The 24,729-nt window shown below is 40.4% G+C and overlaps 1 protein-coding gene across 1 annotated transcript in view; it reads left to right on the plus strand.

Annotated features, from left to right (window-relative positions):
• The window catches only part of DLGAP1 (DLG associated protein 1), a 261,624-nt gene that overhangs the window by 223,739 nt on the left and 13,156 nt on the right, over positions 1-24,729 (plus strand). Inside the window, exons 7-9 of the mRNA XM_031066573.1 lie at positions 10,087-10,460; positions 13,684-13,775; positions 22,230-22,648. Coding sequence (XP_030922433.1) covers positions 10,087-10,460; positions 13,684-13,775; positions 22,230-22,648 — 885 coding nt within the window. The remainder of the gene's footprint in view (positions 1-10,086; positions 10,461-13,683; positions 13,776-22,229; positions 22,649-24,729) is intronic.

Genomic DNA, 24,729 nt, shown 5'->3' on the forward strand with positions numbered 1-24,729 from the left:
CTGCTTGGATTGGAACACCCCAAAAGTGATAAGTGTGCTGAAAAATGCAGTACTGGCTGCTTCAAAACAAGTCAGTACTTCCCTGTCTGAGCAGATGTTCTTGCTCAATAGGCATGTGATACTTTTCCTCCTGAAACCTGGTTTTCTACAGTTATGTTTATAAGGATTTTATCTATGAGAATAGCATGGTGTGCTGTTATACTTGCATAGGTTTTTCAACCCTGTAGTGTTGCACTGAAATTCACAATAAAATGGTTGAAATCCGTTCTTGTGGTGCTTCACAGCACTTCATAGTAGTTAAAAAGTTGTTCCTATTGTTTTTATCAATCACATTCTTCTTTTAGTTGACATTGGCTTCTATTTTCTTGTGTTTGGCACTCGTGGAGTTTCTTCCCAACATCCATCTGATTAAAATACAGCAGCCCTCCATCATCACTGTCATTTGAATAACTTTTAACTCTTAGACAAACTATTTAATAAAAACTTATATATCAAGTAGCATAAAACAAGATCTTCAAAACTCAAATGTTGACTTTTGAGACAATGTCAAAGAAGTAACTCCTTGGTGGCACCAAGTACTGAGAAAAAAAAAAAAAAAAACAACATATAGTTCATTTTCAAGACTTTAAAGAGATTTGAGTTAATTGCTAGATCAGGGGACAAAGTGCTTTCTGCTCTGAGGAATCACAACCTGTACTCAGCAGCATCATAAGGTAGTTTGGTTAATAAAGTAGGTGGCTATTGTACCAAAAATAATAAATCCCACCTCATATATTCTGTATTAAATGCATTTGAATAGTCTGTATCATAGTAATGACTTATTTCTTAAAATCTTCTGAACAGCCTTAGGGTTGAATAGCAAAACTGGTGTACCTACCTTTCTGTATTTGCTGTGTATACCAGTCCCCTAATCACTGGATGAATATAACTGTCCTATACGTGTATGTATGTGTATTACTTTTATATATACACACACACACACACACAGAGCTGTCTCATAGTGCAGAACTTTCCCATTTTGGGTCAGCTTTGAAAATTTCATTAATAACCATATATTAGAAAAACGCATGTTCATTGTGTTCTCTGGTTTAGTGTAGTTTTAAAAAATCCCAGATATAAAAGTAAGCAAATCATGCAGGCACAAATGAACTCAAATACAGCAACCCTGAAAACTGATTATGATGCAGAAAATTAAATTTCACAAATTCTTACTGGGTTAAATGATACTTATATAGTTTTTACTGGATTCAAATGGGTATAACTGATAACAATGTACAGCTTGTTTGCATGCCATGGCATAAAAGGAAATCACTATAAAATCATTGAACTGATGCCGTTAATTGCAATAAATTGTTTGAAAGAATCACTCTTATTCCCTTCATTTTCATTTAAGTTTTAAAAAAGACATTAACAGTTATATTCACTTCTAAATATATCCACATCAGGAGTAGGTTTGCAGCAATTTAAACTAATTAATTTCTAAGCCAATTTAGATGCATCACTAATCAAATTCTGTGAGACCAGCTTGATACCAGTGTGTGCAATAATATAGAATTCTGCTTACCCTACCTTAAGTTTATTAAGTATTCAGAAAACCACTGGGAATAAAAACCAGTAGAAACTTGTTTTCTTGCTAACATCAGCAGCAAACAAAGAAAGTACATTTCCAGACTGAGGAAGAGGGAACAACTTTTAAAGGCATTTTTTCTTATACAGAAATCACACTTCGAAATGTCAATACCCCAGCCAAGTGTTGCCTTTTGAAAGTTAGCTGCAGTGAAGAGCTTAAAAGAAAATCCTTGCCATAATGTTGAAAAGAGTGATGCAACATTAATACCTAGCTAACTTAAATGCTACATGATCAGATTACTCAGAGATAACTGGCTTGCTTAAGTCCCCTCTAGGCTCACAAGTTGGTTTCTGGGATTCAGGGATTCAGAAGGGGAGGATCCTAATTATTCTTTAGGCTGACCTCATGTGACAAGAACTATACAACTTCAACTTGCAATTTCTCAATCAAATTTGTGACAAGCTCCTTCTAAAATGACTGACTGGAAAACCTGCTTTACCATCAGTCTGCCACCATGAAAGGATGAGACATTGGCAGCAGAGACTCAGGAAGGACAAAATGCAGTTCTTCTTAACAAATTGCGAAGGAAGGCACATCACACTGTACTTGCTTCAGTAAAGTATTTCTGCCCACACATCTGCCTTGATATACCTCCAGGTTTGATAGGGTTTAAGCCTTCTGGATGCTCAGATATTAACTATTCCTTCTGTAACTGAAGGGACAGCATATAACCAAGAGTGTATGAATATGGCCAGCACCAGTGGTTACTACTCTTACATGGTCGTTTCAAGAAATAGCACCTACAGTGATATGCCTGAACACAGTGGGACATGTGGGCTCCACTATGGCACACTGACTTCTGGCGTGTTAAAAGAGCTGCTGATACAGTCTGGAAATTTGGTTTTATATTCGTAGTTTGGGTGAGAATCCAAAGCCAATTTAGAAATGCAATCAAGACAGAGGTTTTTGAGTTATGAGCACCAGGAACTTGCAAGGTGCACTTGTAGACAAAGTCTTTACATTCTACCATTACTCAGTAGGCAAAAGAATAAGTGGTGAATTCTTCAGAGCATGCTCAATTTGAAAACTTCAAAATACATCTTCTAACTACAGTGACTAGATACTTGCAGACTGTTCAAACCCCCTGTGTTTCTGAAAATCTTGGGTTTGGTTCTTGTACTGTGTTTTTACATAAAGATCTGTTTACATAGATGTGTCTGTATTTGGTTAGCACCACTACACTTTTTTTTTAAATGCACATTTTGTTTTATTAACATTATTGCCAAGGGGAAAACATGCAAATCCTGGAACTCAAGAGTGCTGCAGTAACACATAACAAAGTATTATATCAAAATGCTAGTGAAGTTGCTTACTGGAAAATATATAGGAAAAGAATCTGATTCCATTAAGCTGAATATTATTACATTTATTTATTGTTACACATTCTTGATCTAAGTGGGATAAACTGCCATATTTCACAAGGTTTTCCTTGTTTTGCATAAATTCCTTGTACAAAATTAAAGTACTGATATTCAGAAAGCTTATTAATTTCTTACCATGATGATTTTATGACATATAAGTACTGAAACATAAAATACTTTTAAGTACCCTATTTTTATCTAAAATTATAAGGTTTTGTGTTTTCCATTACTGCTTCAATATGGGGGGAAATAAAGTTTTGGCCAAGTGCAGAAAGCATTTGAATGGTTTTCTAGTCTTAGTTTAAGCAACAGATCAAGCAATGTTTCCCCAACTTTCTCAGAAAAAGGTGCTGTACCTGTGAAAAGATGGAAAACAATTCACATGCTGACTAAAAAAGACCAGTCTGCTGTACTGTTTTTCTTTTTTCTTTTCCTTCATCATGTTTCATTGCATGTAGAGGTTGATAGTCTGTATCAGAGATCTTCTACCATGACTGTACCAAAGCATTTGAATCTTCAAATCTATAGGAGAGACTCTGTCCTGAACAGACTCACATCCTTATCCTTGAAGTTTTTGGTGATGTTTTTCCAGATGCTTTGTTTTTAGCCAAAGGTTAGGGCCAAGGCCAAAATTGTTTCTCTTGTCATTTCTCTCAGCCTGACTGAATTTCAGCAGGTATATATGATACCTGTGTGCATATATCTATAAATAGAGCCAAGTGCTAATTGCTTGACACCAGTAAAGTTCACAAGTTTTGGGGGTTAAATATTATAAGCCATCAGTGATCCACTCTGGGTAATAACTTTCAGTTAATGTGAAATCTTTTTTCCAGAGATTCTGTTGTTTATAGACTCCTGACTTTTGGGCCGCAAGAGTTGAATTGCTTAAGCTGTGTGCTGTTAATGTACTGGTCATTTTTAGAGAGAGAGAAGTTCAGCAACAGCTGCGTAGTACAAGGAGTAAAGTAGGTCTCCTAGGAAGACTACATGCCCTGGATTTTGTCTGTGCATCCATAATTTGTGATAATATCCTAGTGATAAACTGCATTTAGCAGACACCTTTGGCTGCCTCACCTGTTCTCTGCACAATAATTCAGCTTCCCTGGGATAGCAATTAAGCTTCTGACTGGCATCAGCAGCTTCCAGCAGAAGAAATTAAAAGGAGAAAAAAAATCTGCTGGAGAAATATTCACCTGTCATCCACTGGGTATGCACATGCAGATTTTCCAACTCAATTCATTTGAAACCCAAGATGAGCCATATTTAGCCTCACCTTCAGGAAATCCTTCACTGTATCCAGCTGGGAAGCTGGAGGCACACTACTTGCAAACAAAAATGTCCAAACTTATGAAAAGGTCACCAGCAACGGCTTTAAACCTCTGAGTACATGGGATATTAAGTCTGTGGTGCTATTGTATGCCATAAAAATAGTTTAAATATTTTGTATAAATTTCTGCAGGATTTTAGTTTTTTTAGTTTTTGCCTGTTTCCTAAGCCAGTGAAGCTTAGGCTTTCATCAAATAAGGTATCAGCTTGGCGGTGAGGGAGGTCTGGAAAAAGCATGGCCTTGGCAGAATTCCTGATGGTGTGGTATCTAGACTTCAGTAGTTCTCATTTGGGATAATGACATCCATAACTCACTGTGGTATTATTCCCTGGGGCAGTTTAAAACTTCTTGTAAAAATCTTTGCTTCAGTTTTGTAATAGTAAATCTCTACATCCTGAGAAACCATCTGCTTAGTTTTTTATTAAGATAATGCATGCTCCCTTTTCATACCAATTTTTTGCATGTAAAAATAACAATACAGGATCTGAAACCCCACTTTCAAGCATTCTCCCCAAATCTCAAAAAAATAAGGAAATATGTGTATGGTTTGAGTCCAATAAGCCAAATCAAGCACTGCCCCTCTAAACCCAGAGGCTGCAGTACTGAAGCTTAGTTCTGCTGAGATCTGCTTGTATCTGTATTTTGTGGGGCAGTTGTGTGGGGTGCAAGGGCACCACTGTTAACACACCCATTCAACAGACAGTAAATCAGAAGACTGAAGTCCATCTGTGCAGCCTGGAAGAACTCCTGCTTTTTACCCTCATGCTTAGTTGTGTGCGAGTGAGAATCATTGACTCATAGAATGGTTTGTGTTGAAAGTGATCTTAAAGATCATCTTGTTCCAATCCCTGTGCCATGGGCAGGGACACCACCCACTAGACCAGGTTAGTCAGGGTCCCATCCAACCCAGCCTTGAGCACTTCCAGGGGTGGCACATCTGTAAGTTCTCTGGGCACCCTCTAGTGCCTCACCACCCTTGGAGTCAATTCTGCTTAGCATCTAATTTTACCCTTCCCTCTTTCAGTTTAAAACCACAGCCTTTGTCCTGTCACTATCTGCTCATATAAAAAATCCCTCTCCCTCCTTCTTAAAATGCTGGAAGGACACAGTGAGGCCTTTGTGGAGCCTTCTCCAGCCTAAACATCCCCAGCTCTCTGAGCCTGCCTTCACAGGAGAGGTACTTCAACCAATTGATCATCTCCATGGCCCTCCCCTGGACCCACTCCGATAGGTCCACATCTTTCTTGTGCTGAGAAAGTTGTGTCATTTATTGCTTCTTTCAAACTGTGGGGTTTGTGCTTTTTCTCAGAAGAAACACTATTATTTTACTTGAATTTGTGCATTCATTTATTCTTGTGAATCAAGTTTATATAGGACTACCAAGTTAGAAAGATATTACTGATGTGTCTCATCACCTGAACTGTTCAAAGTACTGCATGAATTTGGTCCCTTCACAAATACTAATCTGTGTTGGAGTTCTCCTGAGCACCCATTCACTCAGTTAAAAATTTGTGTTTGCATGCTGATGTTTATTCCTGAGGGCTCATCTCCCCTAGTGAGCATGTTTAAACAACTGAAGTACAATGAAACATTCAAATTCAAGCCTTTATTATTATGCAATCTGGGATTATTTTTTTTATCATTAGACTTCCTTCTGAACTGGGTGGTTGACACTCCCTGTTCCAAATTCCTGTCTCATGAGCTAGTTGTTTGGAAATACTGGCTAGGAAGACAAAAACCGTGGCTTCTTCTTTTTCTTTTTTTTTAATCTGGATAAAGTGGTTTTTTTCACTAGGTATTTGGGATTAAACTGTAACCTGAAGGCAATACTCAGAAATAGGGTAAAGATCAAAAGGAAAAGGAGAGCATAACTTGGAGGACTGATGCACTGGAAACAGCGAGCCTGATTCAACATGGTCTGGCTGTCTGAGGATTCTTGTGCATGACTTAACTAGTTTCTGGATTAAACCTTGCATATGCCCTAGGAGAGGAATGTGTACCTGCTTCAGCAGCATGTGCTCTCTGGGAAAATCATGGAAACTAGTCTATGTTGTGTCAAACTGAGGTTCTTTTACTATTCAGAACAATAGATTTCTGATTAACTCCATATCCAAACAATTTTAATGATTCACAAGACTACTTTGACTTGACTCTCCAGTCAGATCAGTTTCTGTACAGAACTTCACTCCTTGATCTACATCCAAGAACATATTTATCAGGGAATTTATACAGCCCTTTAAATTCACTTCCTTGTGTGAATTAAACCAGCTTTCACAGTTTGAAAGTTTCCTGTGTGTGAAGTGAGGATTTCTCCAAATTTTTCACGTGTCCTGTGCTCCTGTCGTGCTCTCCCTCGGGGTCCTCCTGCCTCAAGAGAGCTGGCGAGATGAGTGCAGGGGAACACGCCTGCTCTCCTTGCACCGACTGAATGCTCAGACTCTCCTGGCTGGACACGGAGAGCGTCAGCCTTCTGAAAATTTTCTTGGGGAGGACTCATTTTGTTTTTCGGGCAGCTTAGCCTTCAAAATACCGTGGCCACTTGAAGAGGAGCAGATGTTTCAGGTTGCCCTGACACAGGCTGCCAGGTACTTGAGCGCGCACGAAGAAGAGCTGCTGCCCTGAAAAGCTTTCATTGCCGTGCCTCAGCAGCTCGGAGGGCCCGGCCATCCCCAAGGCTTTCCTTGCTGTGCCTCAGCAGGTTGGAGGGCCCAGCCATCCCCAAGGCTTTCATTGCTGTGCCTCAGCAGCTCGGAGGGCACAGCCATCCCCAAGGCTTTCATTGCTGTGCCTCAGCAGCTCGGAGGGCACAGCCATCCCCAAGGCTTTCATTGCTGTGCCTCAGCAGCTCGGAGGGCACAGCCATCCCCAAGGCTTTCATTGCTGTGCCTCAGCAGCTCGGAGGGCACAGCCATCCCCAAGGCTTTCATTGCTGTGCCTCAGCAGCTCGGAGGGCACAGCCATCCCCAAGGCTTTCATTGCCGTGCCTCAGCAGCTCGGAGGGCCCGGCCATCCCCAAGGCTTTCCTTGCTGTGCCTCAGCAGCTCGGCCAGCTCCGGCATTGGGAGCAGCTGCCTCCAACGGCAGGGCGGCCCCGGCATTGTTTTTGTGTCGTTTCTGCAGAGGAGCGGCAGGAGCTTACATCATTTCCAGTAATGAAGTGCCTGGGGTTCTTTTATGACTTGCACACTCTGCTTCTCTGGAGCTGTACAGTATGTGCTGCGTGACTCCAGGAAACTGAGGATTTGTTTTGACTTGCTAAAAGAACGTTTTGCTATTTCTCTTTACAATTTCACCGTGTGACTTGTCAGTTCTCTCCCTCTCTTAAGAATAACTTCAGATTTAATTAGCTGAGTGCAAACATCTTTCATGGTGGTGTGGATTATACTCCTCATTGAGTACATTTACCAACAGAATAAAAGACATCTTAATCAGGCAATTCTGTATTTGTACTGCTGTGTCCAGAGAACATGGTAGCTGTCAATAGACAGCTGCTATTGACTTTCTTTCTAGTGCAGGATGCCCAGTGATGGGGGGACCTTGTTAAGGCTTGCTCTTTGGTTCTGATGCTCTGTCTCCGACCTAAGATGCCTTTTCAAATGTGTTTCATTATCATTTCCCTCTCTGCTATGTAAGAAAAATGATACTTATGTGCCATGCTGGGATGTACTGAAGGTGCTGGCATGTCCCCAGAAGTTCCCCAGTACCTTTCCTAGCATATTTTAAATGGTACAGTTTATACTTTGCTGAATTGCAAAGTGGCATTGCTCATGAACCTCCATTTGACAAGTTTGGCAGCAGCTTCCCAAAGTGTTACCTGGATATATGCATGTGTGTGTGTGCTTTGAATTCCTCTGTGCTGAATTTCAGTTTGCACTTCCAGAACTCAGAGAACATTCTCCTGACCATGAACCACCCAGAACATTTCAAGCAGCAGCCTCCACAATTCTCCAGGAGTCCTGGAGTACATGACTGTCCTGCAGCAACAGCAGCTGGTTTACCTGCATGTGCTGTCAGAACAAGTGCTTTTTGACAGAACCAAAAACAGTGACAAACAGCAAAACATTTATAATCCCCTTTGTAAAACTGTCATCCTTTCTGTTAGTTCCAGGTATTGACCTCGTCATGAGCACTTTCTAAAACACCTTTGACTCTATTAACTATTCACTTCCCCAGAGTTAAAATTTGACAAGTCCATTTTTAGCCATCTCTTCTCTCAGAGATGCTGTGGTTTCAGTTTGATTCTTCAGAAGTGAATCATAGTTTCAAAACCCTCGCTACCTGAAACACTTTTTTTTTCCACTAGTATTCAACATGTTTAACATGGGTTCAGACATGTTATCAGAAACTTATTCTAGAGTGTTTTAAAAAATCCTGTGTGATTTCATGCCCTGGAAACACCTTTCACACTATAACTATTCCTACAGCTATGGGGAGATATGAGGCATATGGATGTGAGCTAGTCAAATTAATACCATAATGGCTTCTGGCTCGACAAGCAGGTACAGTGCAAACAGAGAGCAGAACAGCTGTAGCAGACTTACCTTTTATGTGGGTGGCATAGACGTCTGCCAGTTAAAATGATCTGATGAATCATTTCTTGCCATATGATTACTGTTAATAAGAATTTATGTTAACAAGTTTGTGTCTGAACTTTGCACAGGTTCATGCCTGCATTTTATTTTGTTAAAAAATAGAGCATATCATGGTTGTTTTTTGTTCTTAATGGGCTTTCTTTCCTCCCTTGAAAGCATTCCAGGACTTCAGTAATGCAGAGCTGCCAACTAACCCTTAAAGGAAGATGTTTTAATCTCCATGTAGTGCTTTCTGTATGTAGTTCTGTATATACAGAACAATAGTTTAACCTGGGAACCTCAACCTAAGCTTATAACTCCACATAGCAGCACTTACAAAGAGAGTGTGGCCTTCAAAATATGAACTTTTATTAAAGTCTTTGTTATTCCATACATTTTTACTTACACTTTACCACTGACTGACAGGTTTTAGCCATTAACTACATGACACTAACTCCCTGTGTATAAAATCAAGCAAATTTTTTTCCAGAACTAATGTTATACTTATGGTGAGAAATTAAGCATGGCAAAATATTCTTTTAGATATGTCCTCAATAACTTACAAAGCATTTCAAAGTATTTGAGAAGTCTGTGCAACAAGTGAGACATTTTATAGAAAGAAATACACAAGTCTAAACATGGTGAGTGTTAACAAACTTTGATAAAGGATGATTTGAGAATCTCTCTCTCATCAGAAAATTGTGGTTTGAAATTCTGCATATAGTAGGACAGCGTAGAGAGACAGAAAACGATTGCAATAAAACTGCTTGAAATGCAGTTTAGCTGGGATAAGTGGTTGGAGACTTAGCATCCTTGTGAGTCTTGTTTGGGAGCCATAAGCAGAACAAACGTTTTCATGGAAGGTCTTCTTCCCATGGGACTTAGAACAGTTAGTAGAAAATATATTGAGGAAAACAGTCCTAAAAAGACTAAGGAGGAACTGGGCAAATAGATACTTTCTCTCCCAATTCGCCCTACTAGCAGTTCTGCCACTCACATAGGAGGAATAGAAGACACTGATAAGCAAGGCATTACTCTGGCACTTAGATGAACTTTTGGGGGCTCTTTGGCTAACAGCCTCCTCCTCACTCACCTCTGCTCTGTCCATGCTTATTGATGCTTTGAGATCATGTTTGCACCCATTTTCCCTATTTTTTCAGCATCAATAAAACAAAAACTCTGCTACGTTTTTTCCAGTGTCATCCTGCATTACCACCTACAAGAAGACGCCGCCTCCAGTCCCACCGAGAACCACCACCAAACCCTTTATTTCCATCACAGCCCAGAGCAGCACGGAGTCTGCCCAAGATGCCTACATGGATGGGCATGGACAGAGGGGAGATATCATCAGCCAGTCTGGACTTAGCAACTCCACGGAAAGCCTGGACAGTATGAAGGCACTGACAGCTGCTATTGAAGCTGCCAATGCGCAGATCCACGGCCCTGCAAGCCAACATGTAGGGAACAATACTGCCACTGTCACCACCACCACAACCATTGCCACTGTTGCAGTAGAAGATAGGAAGAAGGACCACTTCAAGAAAAACAGATGCTTATCTATTGGAATACAGGTACAGTACATGACATGCATTATATGCTTGCCATTGTTTTGGATTCCTACATCTGTTTTACTGCTCATTATACAATGTTTTGTATATTTTTCTTCTTGTCCTGACAGGTACCTATGTAGAACTTGCACCAGCATAATCATTCTGCATGGTACTAATGATGTTTTTCGAATTTATCATAGATACATCAGATGCAAGCATTTGTTTTAGTCTCTGTGCTGCTTGTTATTCAGCTCTGTTAAATTACACACATGAGCACTAATCTATGAATCATAACACAGCGGGGGTCAGAAAGGCATGAATTAAATCATTGAAAGGGAATGTGTAAAACAATGATTTACATTACACTACCACCAAAAAATATTTTCATCCAGCCTCACTGAATTAATTGTTGCTGCTTATTCATGCATTTCATAATGACTGGTAGCCACTTGAATGAGGCAGCATTGTTCCTATCTCAGCCTCAAGAACAGAAGATAAGTTCCTTCTGATTTGCCCTCGTTAAAGAAAATTACATTTTGTTACCTCTAGTGGAATGAAAGAAGAAAACTAACCCTGCTAAAGTTCATTCATGTTTACAGAAAGGACAAGAGTAAATAAACTAGTCTTGTGTAATCAGCTTTCTTAATTTATCTTTTCCACCCCCTACTCGCCCCCCCAAAAAAAAAAGATGTGCATAGGTCTCCCAACTATCTGTTTGCAGAATTAGCTTTTGTAACAAAGTGCTTGAACTTAAAATCAACTGAGAATCAACACAAGTTTTGACAGGAGATGCATCTTGAGCAAATAGAATAGCAATCCACAGCTTATCAGCCTTCACAGGAAGACACAAATATTTTTTTCTTGCAGAAGGTGGTTGTAAGCACAGCACTATGTGCCTGGACAGGCTTATCTGATTAGTAAAGTCTAAGAATTTACCATGAAATCCCTACATCACCCTGATGAGACAGATGAGAGGTGCTGTGCTGAAGTATGCCATCCCAGGGGTAGCTGCTGGAGAAGCTGTGACTTTTCTCTCAATTCCTCTTGGAAGGGCAATAATAACTATTGCCTGTGGCTTCAGTTCACTGCCTTTGTTGTAGACTTTTACTGCTTCACAGCTGTTTGTTTTGGGTATATTCTGAAAGAAGGGCTGATGTACAGTGTTAAACACAGGAGAAAGATCCAGGTGGGACAGGATAGAGCAAAACTCTGCTATGTATTCTCATTCCCAGCCAAGTCTAAGATGCCATTATATTATTGTAATCCCTTATTTCACCAATCCAAGAAACCAAGACTTCTTAGCAAAGACCCTGCAAAGCAGTGGGTACAAGGAAATCATTTCCATGTTTGCAGAAGCCAAACGAACAATGGTAATGTGAATCATGGTTCTTGAGAGACCATCTCCCTGCTATCTCTTCTTAAAGTAGTTACAAGTAACAAATGCTGCTTTTGAAAGGTATAGAGGCCTCTGTTTCCTGAGATCTGAAGAAAACAGAGCTCCATATTCTCTTCAACCTTTTGAAAATCTCCCTCTTAAACTTTGAAGTTTACCGATGACCAGTATAATCATAGGATAATCATGAAATCTGGGGATGGTATGTGAGAGTATGCCAAGGCAGGCTTTGTGTACAAACCAGTGAAGACGTGGTACAAACCACCTGAAGCTGGGATGACATGAAGTGAAACCTTCAGCAGTGATGCAGCCTTACAGGATTCCTGCCTGTGCGTGGTGCCACCCTCACAGCTGTGCACATCAATGAGCTTTTCAGAGTCAGACAGGCTTCACAGATAAAAGAAACTGACTTCACTAGTCTGCTGTCTGATCCATTTTGCAGCATCGTTGCACAAGCAGTCATGCTGGTACAGCTGAAGGGGTAGTGTGGGAGTAGAAATACCTTAAGGTAGGTTTTGATGCCAGAAATTACTCCTCTTACAAACAACTACCCAAAAGGAGGTAGGTACACTGTCACCCCTCTGACTGGCAGTAGAGTCAGTCTCTCTTCACCGAGTAAAGGGAGCCTAGTCCAAGCTTAGTCTGAATTTAGACCAAGTATACACCTTGATGATAGTTCAACCCATCTCTGTAGAACAGGACAAGCTGCAATAGCCACAGGTATATTCTTGGTTTTCTTCCTCCTCTGCCAAATAAACCTAGTGTGCACTTCTGGTGAACCTCCATGTGTGTCCTCTACACCCATCAGTCACTCTTAGGACATTGCAAGCCTTTGCTGTAAATCTGCTGAGCAAACAAGCAAAGTCAAGCAAAGAAAAGCCCTTCCATCAAAAGGTTGCTTCACTCTGTCAGTTATGGGATTTAAAGTGTATTTAACTCCCCAGAACCCCAGTATCAAGGAAGTACTTCACCTCACAGAACAGCTTCTGAGCACTTTTCCTGCACAGGTTGGTCAAGTGGCTCTCAACAAGAAGTTGCTGGTGGAACAGCCACTAGGGCTGGATATTTTGCACACCCATGGTCAGTTTGAGGCTACAGGTCACTTCACAACACTGCTATGGCCCAAAAATTCTGTCTGTTGCAAAATGTTTTTCTTGTATGACTATCCATATTATATATAGCATTGGGAATTAACAGCTACGCTGATTGGACCCAGAATATTGAGATTTTGTTCAAAGACACATCTGTGGTTAAATTTTAACTTTATACTATTGGCACAACTCTCCTCATGGAGCTGGAGCTGGAGATGTGGTATTAAGTTCCAGCCTGTGCTCCTGGGAACCACCTGTTTGCAAGATGAAGCAGTAAAGAAAATTAATCTAAGACTCATATCTGCTTTCTTAACATCTTTTCTCTGCAGTGCTCTGATTTGAGGCACTAACATTTAAACAAAATAAACACCTGATTTTGATATGAGTTCACATACACATGCATGTACAGATAGAAAGCAAAATCAAATGGTGAGGCACAATACCTGGAGTTACAGCTGCTCAGAGATGTGCTCTAACAAATGTGAACATCCAGCTTCCATAAAAGACCAGATAAAATCCATCTGCATGTTGTAGGCTGGATGTCTTACCAGAAATGCTTTATACAGTAAGAATAATGAATATTGACTAATAACATCAGAAAAGAACACACCACAGAGAAACTGACTAGATGAAGGAACTCATGGTACGAGCTCTGTGTACAGACACTCAGTAGTTAAGGTGCATAGAAACTGCAAGCAGCCAGCTGATACCTCTGCTAAAATACATTCTAATTGCCTGTCATGTTTTGGGTTTTTTTAAGGTTGATGGTGCTGAAGAACCCACCATACCAGGTGATAATAAAGCAACCAGTAAGTTCCAGTCCATAGGAGTTCAAGTAGAGGAGGAGAAGTGGTGAGTAAAAGTTAATACTCTTTTTCTAAAGTAAATAATTATGCCACAACTAATTTTTAAGAGCCTTAGTTCCTGCACACATGACCACATAAACCTGCTTCCTGGATGAATTGTTAGATCACCCAACTGAAAAGCTGAGTCTTATAATTGTTGTAGCTCTTGTTTTTCAGAGAAGATTTTTCAGGACCAGTGAGAAAAATGGAAGAGAGGTGCTACATATTTTGAGGTCTCATATACTTTTAATAATCTCTTTTTTCCCTAGAAAATCTACCTAAACAGTGGACAGTGTTGCAGTGTTGAAATTAGTATTGGGATGGCTGCAGCAGCATAGAACTGATGAGGAAAAGTTTACCTTGTTTTTCAGCAGAATAATTTCAGCCATATGTAGCAGTGCAGTGGCAGAGCCAAACTGAATGCTTTTACTCAGGTATCTCACCCAGACATCTCTGCATTACAATTGTTCCCTTGCAAAAAAAAAAATGTTGAGATTACAAAACAAGCCTGTAAAACTCTGTTCTCCCTACAATCTGCAGTGTATCCTGAGTTAGTAAACAAATATCCTCCAAGAAAAAAAAATTAAAAAGAGAAAATAAACGAGAGCAGCTGTCTTAAAGGGTTATGTTTCTTTTCTGATGACAAACTTGCAGGTACATTGCAGGGCAGCATAACTGTGCATAACACTTGGGACACATAAACTTTTTGAGTGTGTGGCCACAACTGCAAATCTTATTTCCTTCCCAAAACTGGACTCAGTGGCTGAAGAAAAGCCAGACTCTCCCCTTGCCTTTGAGTGTGCAGGCCTACCCAGTGTTGCTGTGACTCCAAGCACCCACACAAATCTTGCTTCTCTTTTCTCAGGCCACTTGGGCACAGTGTGACTTTTGAATGCTGGATAACTCTCAGTACCTCCTGTGTTATAGGCAAAGCCTCAGTGCAGTATGACTTGTCAGTGAGAGAAGTTATCCTTGTAATTTCTCCAGAAAAAAACCTGGATGCAGCAAATCTGAGCAGACAAAATTCAGGCCCTTTCCGTTTCTCTGGCCTGCTGACTGCAGGAGCCAGTGGAGATGTCCATTTTCACGCCATTTTTTTCCTACATCTGCTAAAAATACTCAAAAATAGCAGGTGTCTCCACACCATTTTCAATTCAACCAAATCTCACTGTAAAGTAGCAGAGCATTTTCCTGTGGTTTTAAAAGACTAAAGTGATTTCAGCAAAAAGAAACGTGATTTTGCAATGACCCTGCTAGGCTGTTACCAAGTTCCTCATTAACCTGCTAAAACATCTCTTACTGGCAGGCATTTCTTTATGTGTTAGGCCTTAGCCCCATTTACCCTCAACTCTTCCAGCACTAGATAAATGAGCACATTAGAATGGATGCTGAAGGACCATTTCACTTCAGCCTGGGCACAAAGGAAATAACTACCCCAAAAGGCCAACCCTCCCCCTCCCCGCAAAGAAAGAGAGAAAGAAATGGCTGTTTGTAAATACCTTACATCCAAAGTCCTCTTTCTACAGCAGTTTTTATTGCTCCAGAGAAAAAGGTAAGATGTGCCTGTGAGAGTCTGCCCTGAGAAAGCAATATTTCTGCATTACTTACTGACAGCAGTGCTTGGGGGTTTCCTTGCTGATAAAGTTGAGGTTGCTGCTGTTTGGAGCAGAGGGGAAAGCAGCAATCTATCACGGACTTTCAGAAGTGAACTGCCTGATAAAGGACAGCCCCTAATCCTTAGAAAATGAGTGCACTCAAGACAAAAAGGGCTTATCATCACAGCTGGGCACTCATACTCCTTTTTTTTTTCCCATAACACAGCAGAGCACAATGTATTGATTATCTGTTACAGGAATAGAATTGTAAATACAGTACATTCTTCGCTGTCCCTGCGCCATAACATCTGCAAAGCCTAAGAAAAGCCCTTTTTAGCTGAATCTTTGAGAAGTTAATGTCTTTTAAAATATTCCAGAAATACTAAACAAATATAAAATGAGAAGAATGACACAGCAGGAAGGATAAATACAGTAAATTGATCATGTTTCCTTGACAGTCTGAGCTATTAATTACACTGTTACAAAACAATAAAGCTCTTTGCCTAATGCACCAAAAGCCTACCACAACTTTCAGTCTTCTTCTTGGCTTCCTGCTCTTTCCTTCCCCTTTCCCTCACCTCATACAATTGTGATTCTCACACTAGGGAGTCTTACCTCCTCTTGTCCTTTTAAATATTCCTTCTTCTGTGTTTGGACCAGGTAAGCAAAATGCTTTGCCTCCATTTCTTGGCCTAAGTAATTCAAAAACAGAGCATCTTCACAGGACAGCTCTCTCTCTTCAGTCTTCCATCTTGCCTCAGACCTTTCATTGGCCCTTCACTTTCTCATGGGCCTCCTGCCAAGACAAATGCCTCAGTCCTCCTCCTCCTCTTGTACTGCTCAAAGGATAAATGTGCTTCCTGCTACCTGACCACATTGTGACTGGATCCGTTGCTGCTGTTTATCTTATCCTCAGTTTTTATGCTGCTGGTTCTCAATTATATTTTTCAGACCCATTCCCTAACTGCAGCTCTGTGATTTCTAGCATTTATAGAGTAACTCTGTCCGGTCATTCTCTTGGAGAGAAATTGGTATGCATTTCTTTCAACCTCATGATCTTAGTGTTGTTAATCTTTTATCTCTCACCTGACCTTCCCCATGATGCTGACAAAACCCTAACCAAAATGTTTTTAGGTACACTTTTCAAAACTGCCCTGGAAGTCTTTTTACTTCCAGAGCAGTTTTGAAAAGTGTACCTAATGAAACTCATCCACGCAATCTCAGGGCACTCCAATTTCTGTCCATTTCTGTTTGCCTTTTCTTCCTACATGTAACTTCTTCTTGACCTCAAGAGACCACCCTCCTCACTTAGAGAAGATAATTGAGTTGTTAAAAGTCAACCAGTTCTACTGAAGCAGAAAAAAAAGAAATAATTTATTCTGCCAAAAACAATTAGCATGCATTCTTCTTGTACAAGGAGTTTTCACTCCCATGGTTCTGTAATCAGTTTTAGTCTCTCTTGCAATTTATCTTGCCTGCCCCAAGATCTCCTCCTATTACATTCTCACCTCCAAAATGGTCTCACTCATCTGTCTAGATGTACCATCAGCTGGCAATTGTACCTGATTTGCCATCACAAGAATTTTTGAATACTGAAACAATGGTAGTTTCTGGAGGAAGAACACTGCCATAGGAGACTGCAGTAGACAGATGGTTGTTCTCCCTCTTCTCTGGTTTCTGGGGCACCAAGGAAGTTGCCCCCATATCTTAATGCACAAAAGTGTGTCTTACCACAAGATATACAAAGTACCTCCTACCACAGCACACCTCTTGATATGGTATAAAGTGGAATCATTTGAAATAGCAATATGGTAACATAAAGCAAATAATCAAACAAAAACCCTGTGCTGTCTCCTCCAGGAAAAAAAAAACCCAAAACTTACATCTATGGATTTTGTTACTATATAAACTCATATTTTTCTGTTTTTTTCCTGTAGGTGTTTGGGTTTGGTTACTTACTGTCCAACAAAAAATACTCAGGTTTTGGTGTTCTTCCCTAACTTTAACTCAAACTTCTCAACACTGTACTCTTTAGAACTTTAAAGTCTGTATTTTGGGTAAGCTAAGCAGGAAGTACATGATAGGACATTTGGGGGATGTCCTGTTCAGGGCTAAGAGTTGGACTTGATGATCCTTTTGGGTCCCTTGCAACTAAGAATATTCTGTGATTCTGTGAACTACTTGCATGGCTTTTCTCAGCATCATTTTCTGGCTATCTCTGTTCTCCTTGGTGGAAGCCATTCCAGTGAGAAATTCTGAAGGTCATAGGTGTCCCATCCCTGGAAACATTCAAGGTCAGGCTGAAGAGGGCTTGGAGCAACCGGATCTAGTTGAAGATGTCCCTTCTCATTGCAGGGAGGTTGGACTAGATGACATTTAAATGCCCCTTGCAACCCACACCCATTCCTTTGGCCAGTCCCATCCTGGTGGGACTCATTCCCCACATCACCTCCCAACCTGAGCGCGGAGGAGGAATTCCTGCTCTGGTCCACAAAAGGCAAAGCAGGCCCTGGCTCTGACAGGGCCAATCTCCTTCTCTGACCACAGCTGCTTGTGAGCTGAGGGGATGCTTACAGCCCTGGTGGCTCCCAGCCAGCGGTGGGCTGTTGCAAGCCTTGGCAGAACTGGCCATGAATTTCTGATCACACCCTGCTGGTTGGCAATAGCCTCCCTGCACCAGACCAAGCCCTGGAGGGAGGCTGAGCGCCCCAGCCAGCATCTCTGCTCTGCAATGAAAAGGCCAAGAGTTGGGAAAAAACAAATAAACCGACTAGCTTAAAACAACGTGATGAACAAAGATAAGCAGCTGCAAGGAATGAGGTTGGAGCAGGAATATTGTTCCTGCCATTAGAAACATGGTATCCTATCTGCTAACTCCTTCTGCAGTTTGTTGTGTTCTGCTGACAGCAGCTACAACCTTAGCAGAGAAGCCCACCACCAAGGAGGAGGACAGTCAGTGGGTAAAGTAAGGCTGAGTTTAACCTAAATACCTGTGAGATTGACCATGCTTCAAGCGGTTTGAAATTCAGATCTTTTCTGGAATTTTGGGTTTGAAGTTTTTTTTAAGGAAGGAATTATCTAAGTTGAATTGCAAACATGATTTGCAAAAGAAGCCCAAAGACTTAGAAGCTGAGAGTTGAATGCCAACAAGTGACCATGTTGTTGTTCAAAACACATCATTCTGTTGTTCTCCATACTGGTTTATCCAGTCTGAGGTTTCATGGCTTTCTGCACCCTAGGCCAGATCTCTGCTGCAGTTGTAATTATTACACCTTGTGCCTGCAGGGCACAACTGAGCACAAAGGGGCCAAGCCTGAAAACAGAAGAAGAAGTAAACCTCTGTTTTGAACCTTTTCCATTTTTTTTAGGTAAACTTGTGAATGTTTCATATGGCAGCAAAAACTTTATCATTAACTTCAACAGCTCCCCTCTAGTATGGAGTTTTAACTGAGAGCAAAGCAAAAAAGGCTCATGTGGAACACAAATGGTACTTTGTAGGAGTAAAACATCCTGGAAATGAGTGAGGAAGCTGTGTCAGAAACTAAAATTACCATCTATTAGGCATTTTATACAGATGAGTTGGAGGCAGGCAGATAGTAAGTGCCTTCCTACATTTCCATTTTATTCAAAATACATTTCCTTGGAAGTTTTTTTTAAATTTTGAACTAATGCTATATTCTATTGCCAAGTTGTTTTTCTTTTGAAGACAGATAAGTTACATAATCCAGTGCCAAGAAACTGTCATGCAAACCTGTAGCATACTATTATACAGATAAAACAAAGGCAAAAAAAGTAGGTCATTCTATTTCATTTGTTCACCAGAGTCTGGGTTTGGTGGTACTAGCTCATACTGAGCCCAGTAAGAGCACACTCCTGAAAGCCTTGAAATGTAGAGCCTCCAGCAATACATCCTCCTGTCAAGCAAACTGTGATGCTTTCACATTTGGGTTTTGGCCTACACTGAAAAGCTAGGGTGTTAACTGAAACCACAAGTGGTCATCTGAAAGAGAAGAGTGTCAGTGTCTAGGGCACCAGAGAAAGCAGAAGGTGGCTGTGACATGGAGGCAGAGACATGGAGAAGAGCAAGCCTGGACTAAGGCATGTGCTAAGGCAGAGCTATGGAAGGTGTGGAAAAGTACACTGTGTACTAGTGCCTTGGTTCTCATTGAACCCTGACTAAATTACTAAAAAGAAATCCTCAGCCAGCATGTGCCTGTGTGGGCACACATGTTTTTGTGTGTGTGTTGTGTGTGTGTTATGTGTGTTTGTATATCTCAGTGCAGATAAGGGATTTGTCAGGTTGTTGGTCAAATTAAAGCAATTTCTAAAAAAACGAACATGGATTGGATTCACAATAGATTATCGCTGTAATGTCAGCCTAATGCAAGTGTCTCTCTAATCACTAATACCAATATGACAGCTTTTCTCTGCCAGGGGCCCATAGCAGATACTTAGGAAAAGTATAAAGGAGAGTGTGTAAAGTCTGTGAACTAAGCACTACTTCTCTCAGTAGACATTCCCAATTTAGTATTCTGTTGTTCAGGAACTTTCTAAGCCAAATATGAGATGTATAATGGCTCCTCCTGTGAATTTGATCAAGTTCTCTGTGAACCTATTTTTACCTTTGCTTTTTCCAGGATTCCATGGCAATTTAATCACACATTGTGTCAAGAAGTACTTCCTTTCATTAGAGGTAGATCTTTAGACCTCTAAGCCTTGCAACTGGCTGCCTTCCTCCTACAGTTATTGCACTCAGAGAAATGGTGACACATCCCCTAGTCAGAATTTCTTAGATCTCCCATAGTCTTCTGCTCAGCCATGTTTTCTAAACCTTTCCTCCTATGGAAGGGATTCTACTTCCCCAGTGACCCTTGTCCTCCCTTTCTAACTTTTTCTGCTGTATCAGTCCATAACAAAATGCTTTTCTCTGCTTTCCAAAGGATAAATACTATCGAGCTGAAGATTCTGCACATTCTTTATTTTTCAGTTTGCTGGTGCACATCATGCACAACTACAGTGGCACAACCATGACTTTTGTATCATTTAACATTTGTTACAAAAGAACTGCAAGCAGCAGGCACTATGTTAAAATGCTTGTGATTATTAAAAAAAATATGTACACAATCTATTATTAAAGTTTTCCTGGGACTGGTATGGCTGAGATGTTAATTTGAGCCTTCTTCCTCTGCAGAAGAAGGCTCAAATTAACATCATGGGCTTTTCTTTTTTATTGGAGGACCTTTCTCAACTGCAGTTTTGCTTTGCTCTTCTCCACTCAAAGCCCCAGATCAACAGCCATTAATTTCCTCTATCAGCAGGACCAATTGCAATCCTCCTTGAAGTCTACTACAGTCCTCCTGCACCAGGCATATGGGACATTAAATCCTCCCTCAGCATCCTTCCATCTGCTCCCTCACCAGCTGCAGACTAAACACACTTGATGGCATTTTGTTATCAGTTGTACTTGTTTAGTTGGCTATTGCTCTTCAGTGGAAGGTGGAATATAAAAGAAGGGAAGTGAAATGGTGCCCAGCATCCAGTTCCTCCATCTCTTCAGCATTTTCACTGCTGCTTGAGTGCAAACTAAAAATAGAAGTGGCAATGGCAAAACATCCAAAATATCACAGGGTAATGGGTCTTAAACTAGTTTCAAGTGTACATGTGAGATTGAGAACAAATTGGAGACTAACTACTAGCTGCATGAGTGCACAGGCATCCTGGATTTGTAAGAAGAAGACATGGGAATCTGTCCCTGTTCAGTTCAAAACTTAATCTTGAACCACAAATATTACTGAATTGAGGAACATCTATGCTTACTTTGTGGTTCTACCTTCTTTTTCATCATGAGGCAAGACAGCAGTCTGCCTCACTTGTTTTCCACTCATACCTCCACAATTCACTGCTATCAAATGGGCTCTCATTACCAACTCCTGCAACAACATTCCTCATTCCTTGTCTTTCACTCCTTATACTACTCTGTGCTCCTCCTCTGTCAGCCTTTTCAGTCAGATGCCTCAGACTGCAGAATCTGAAGTGCTGTTTACATAAAGAAAATCCACCCAACCCAAACCCCCAAACCTCCTCTCTCCCCTGCTCATGCCTTTGCCCTCAGATGCCCCAACACAGGGGAGCTCTGCAAGGTGAGGGGAAGCTGCCTACAGGAGAGCAGCCATCACAAGGAGGGTAACACAGACAGGAGAGTGTTAGCTTTGGTGAAAAAGAGATCATTTTGAAGCTGAAGTATGAATGTGAAAAACAGAATGTCTGGACACTGGCAATGGGTATTGAAATTGTTAGAGATTGCAGATATATAATTATGAAGAAGCAATAAAAATATTTATCTGAGTTAAAAGTACTTTTTTGTATAAATGGAATGTGTAATATTACATACGTAGTAGACTCATTGGTATTAGTACCTTACTGATTTCACATGTATGATTTTTAAATGTGGCTTGTGAGTTTGGATGTGTAACTTCAAAGGGGTGTGAGTTTAAAAATTTGAAAGATAAACCACTTATGAAAATTGGGCCCCTTTAACGTTTCATTAATTAGTAACCCAAAATCCTAAGCTACTGGCACTGTCAGCTCTCTCTTAGGCTGGCCTCTAGCTTTGTTAAATCACATAACAATTAGAGGTCCTTGTCTCAATAAACAGTGAGTTTGCATGGAAAAAGAGACATGCTTGTTTGTTTGCTTGCAATGAGAAAAAAAGCTTATGCTGATCATTTCAAAGCAGAAAACCTCAGTGTAGCACTGAGAGGTGTGACTGCCAGTCTTAGGAAGAGTGGCAGAATCTTAGTAAGTCCTTCCATGCCGAATTACCTAGAAAAAACTTTCTAAACATTTTCTGTTTGTGCTCTCCAAAGCTTTCGCAGGTTTACACGATCTAATAGCGTAACAACAGCTGTGCAAGCTGACCTGGATTTCCATGAGAACTTTGAAATAATCGACCCTCAAGAGGACAATACATGTTCTGGACAAATATCAAGACAGTTTTCACGAGATGCAAGCACCTCTACCGTTAGCATACAAGGGTCAGGAAACCATTACCATGCATGTGCAGTGGATGATGACTTTGAGACAGATTTTGATCCTTCAATTTTACCTCCTCCTGACCCATGGATTGACTCTATTACTGAAGATCCTCTGGAAGCTGTTCAAAGGTCAGTGTGCCCACGAGATGGCCACTGGTTTCTGAAGCTACTTCAGGCAGAGAGAGATCGTATGGAGGGGTGGTGCCAACAGATGGAGAGAGAAGAACGGGAAAACAACTTACCTGAGGACAGTAAGTAACCATGCACAATAATATTGCAACTGCAAAGAAGTATTTAATATAGGTCAAATTTTCTCCAGCGAATTCTGTATTGTGCCCTTTCTTACTTACCTAATAAAGCTATGTTGTGATTCTCAGAAGGACTGATGTATGTATATCATAATCCTTATTAAAGCTGACAGGGAATGCAAATGCTCGGCGGTTCTGAAACTCCAGTGGTATTCGTTTTTGGGATTGCATAGTTCAACAGATAATTAGGAGAGTGTGGTTAGGGATCTTGTAGTATTAATGTTTCTCAACTCTTCTGTTTGAAATCACTTCTCATAACTTTAGAATATAGTTTAACAGACTGTAGTTCCTTTTAATTAAATTCATATTTCAGTTGACTTCTCAGATGGTGATTGGCATAAGAGTGTTTAGATGTTTCTCCCTACTGAAAGAGATTGCAGTTATGCTTCCAAATTGTCCCTTCTCTCTCTCTCTTCTTCTCTCCAGCCTCCCTACATCTCCCTTGCAGTTCTCATTTGCTTTGACCATCCCAATAAAAGAAGCTTTTCATATTGTGTGATAAAAAACCACACGCATGCAAACTACATCTCCATTGTCACCACTGTCAGCAATATTAACCTACCTGTAAAGTAACAGGACTGTCTAGTAAACCTTCATTACTCAGAAGGATTGAGGGCTGAGTAGTTCACTTCTTATTCGTTTACTCTAATTAGGGCAGAAGGGCTGAGCATGTGTTTCCCAGTCCAGAATTTTTTCTCCCAGTAAAAATAGAAGGGTTTTTCCCATTTATTTCTCTTACAAGGAACAGTACTATTGCTAGCTGTGAACTTTAGACAGAGGTAAATCTGTGAACATGCTCCTTGCAAATAAAGCTGTTTCAAGTTTTAGAAGTGAGCTTCTGGGAAATACTAAGAAGCAGCTGCTCATAGAGAATTCAGTTTTTTATAATTTAGACATGCCTAAGCATATTTTCCTGGATATAAAAGTAATATTTTTCCAACTCCCAAATTAGCTACTACCAAAGCAAGGACTATTACTTCAGCTACAGAATTGCCTCTTAAAAATTTTTAACCTTTCCTCTCAAGAAGAGAGATGATGTACTTCTTCTGAAATGTAAAGGTTTTGATTTATGAAAGAAATTAACACTGGAAAAAAAAATTAGAAAACCACAAGCTGTTTCTGCTGGAACTTTCCATTCAACCCAGTGAACGAAAAGGTAGGATCTAGATAGTCAAAGTTAGACAAAATTGTAAGCAACTGGAAATTTATTTTAATGGCAAATATAAGATAACCTGAATTTTAAGATATGTAGAGGTTTTATATTTATATAAAATTTATGTTATACAACAGGCTAACAATTTCTTCTGAAGAAAATATATGGAATGTTTGACCTTAAAAGCAGATCCAGATTTCCCAAGTTCTAGAATTTTTGAATCTCATTTTTAACTCACATCATCAATGCATTCAAAAATCTCTTTGAACATGTATCAGAATAAAAGAGTTTCTGTTGTTTCTGTAGTATGAAGAAATAAACCTTGTGAACAATGAGATTTTAGATTGAAAAAGAAGCGTGAACACTTAACAAACAGGAAACACACAACTTTTATAAGTCATAACAACTTAGGACATAAGGAGAACATACTCTATGATGAGGGTGGTGAGGCACTGGAACGGTGTTGCCCAGGGAAGTTGTGGATGCCCCATCCATGGAAAGGTTCAAGGCCAGATGGATAAGCTTTGGGCAACCTGGTCTAGTGGAAGGTGTCCGTGCCCAAGGCAATGGGGCTGAAACTATATGATTTTAAAGCTCCTGTCTAACCTAAACTATTCTATCATTCTATGAACTGATAATACTGGAAAAACCTATAAATATTTTATCTGTGCACCAAGGTAGTTGGTGCACCAATAAAGTCATAGGAAAAGAACATGAAGTGAATTTTATGAGCCTGATAGATGCAGAAAATGCATATCTGTACAGAATTTTCTCTCAATGTCTTGGTGTTTTTGATATAAGACAGTTTTAAAGGGCTCTTTGGGCAATCAGTGGGAGGGGTCAGTTATGGGGAAGATAAAGGAATGGTTAG

This window comes from Geospiza fortis, unplaced genomic scaffold (assembly GCF_000277835.1).
Source record: "Geospiza fortis unplaced genomic scaffold, GeoFor_1.0 scaffold53, whole genome shotgun sequence".
Classification (NCBI taxonomy): Eukaryota; Metazoa; Chordata; class Aves; order Passeriformes; family Thraupidae; genus Geospiza; species Geospiza fortis.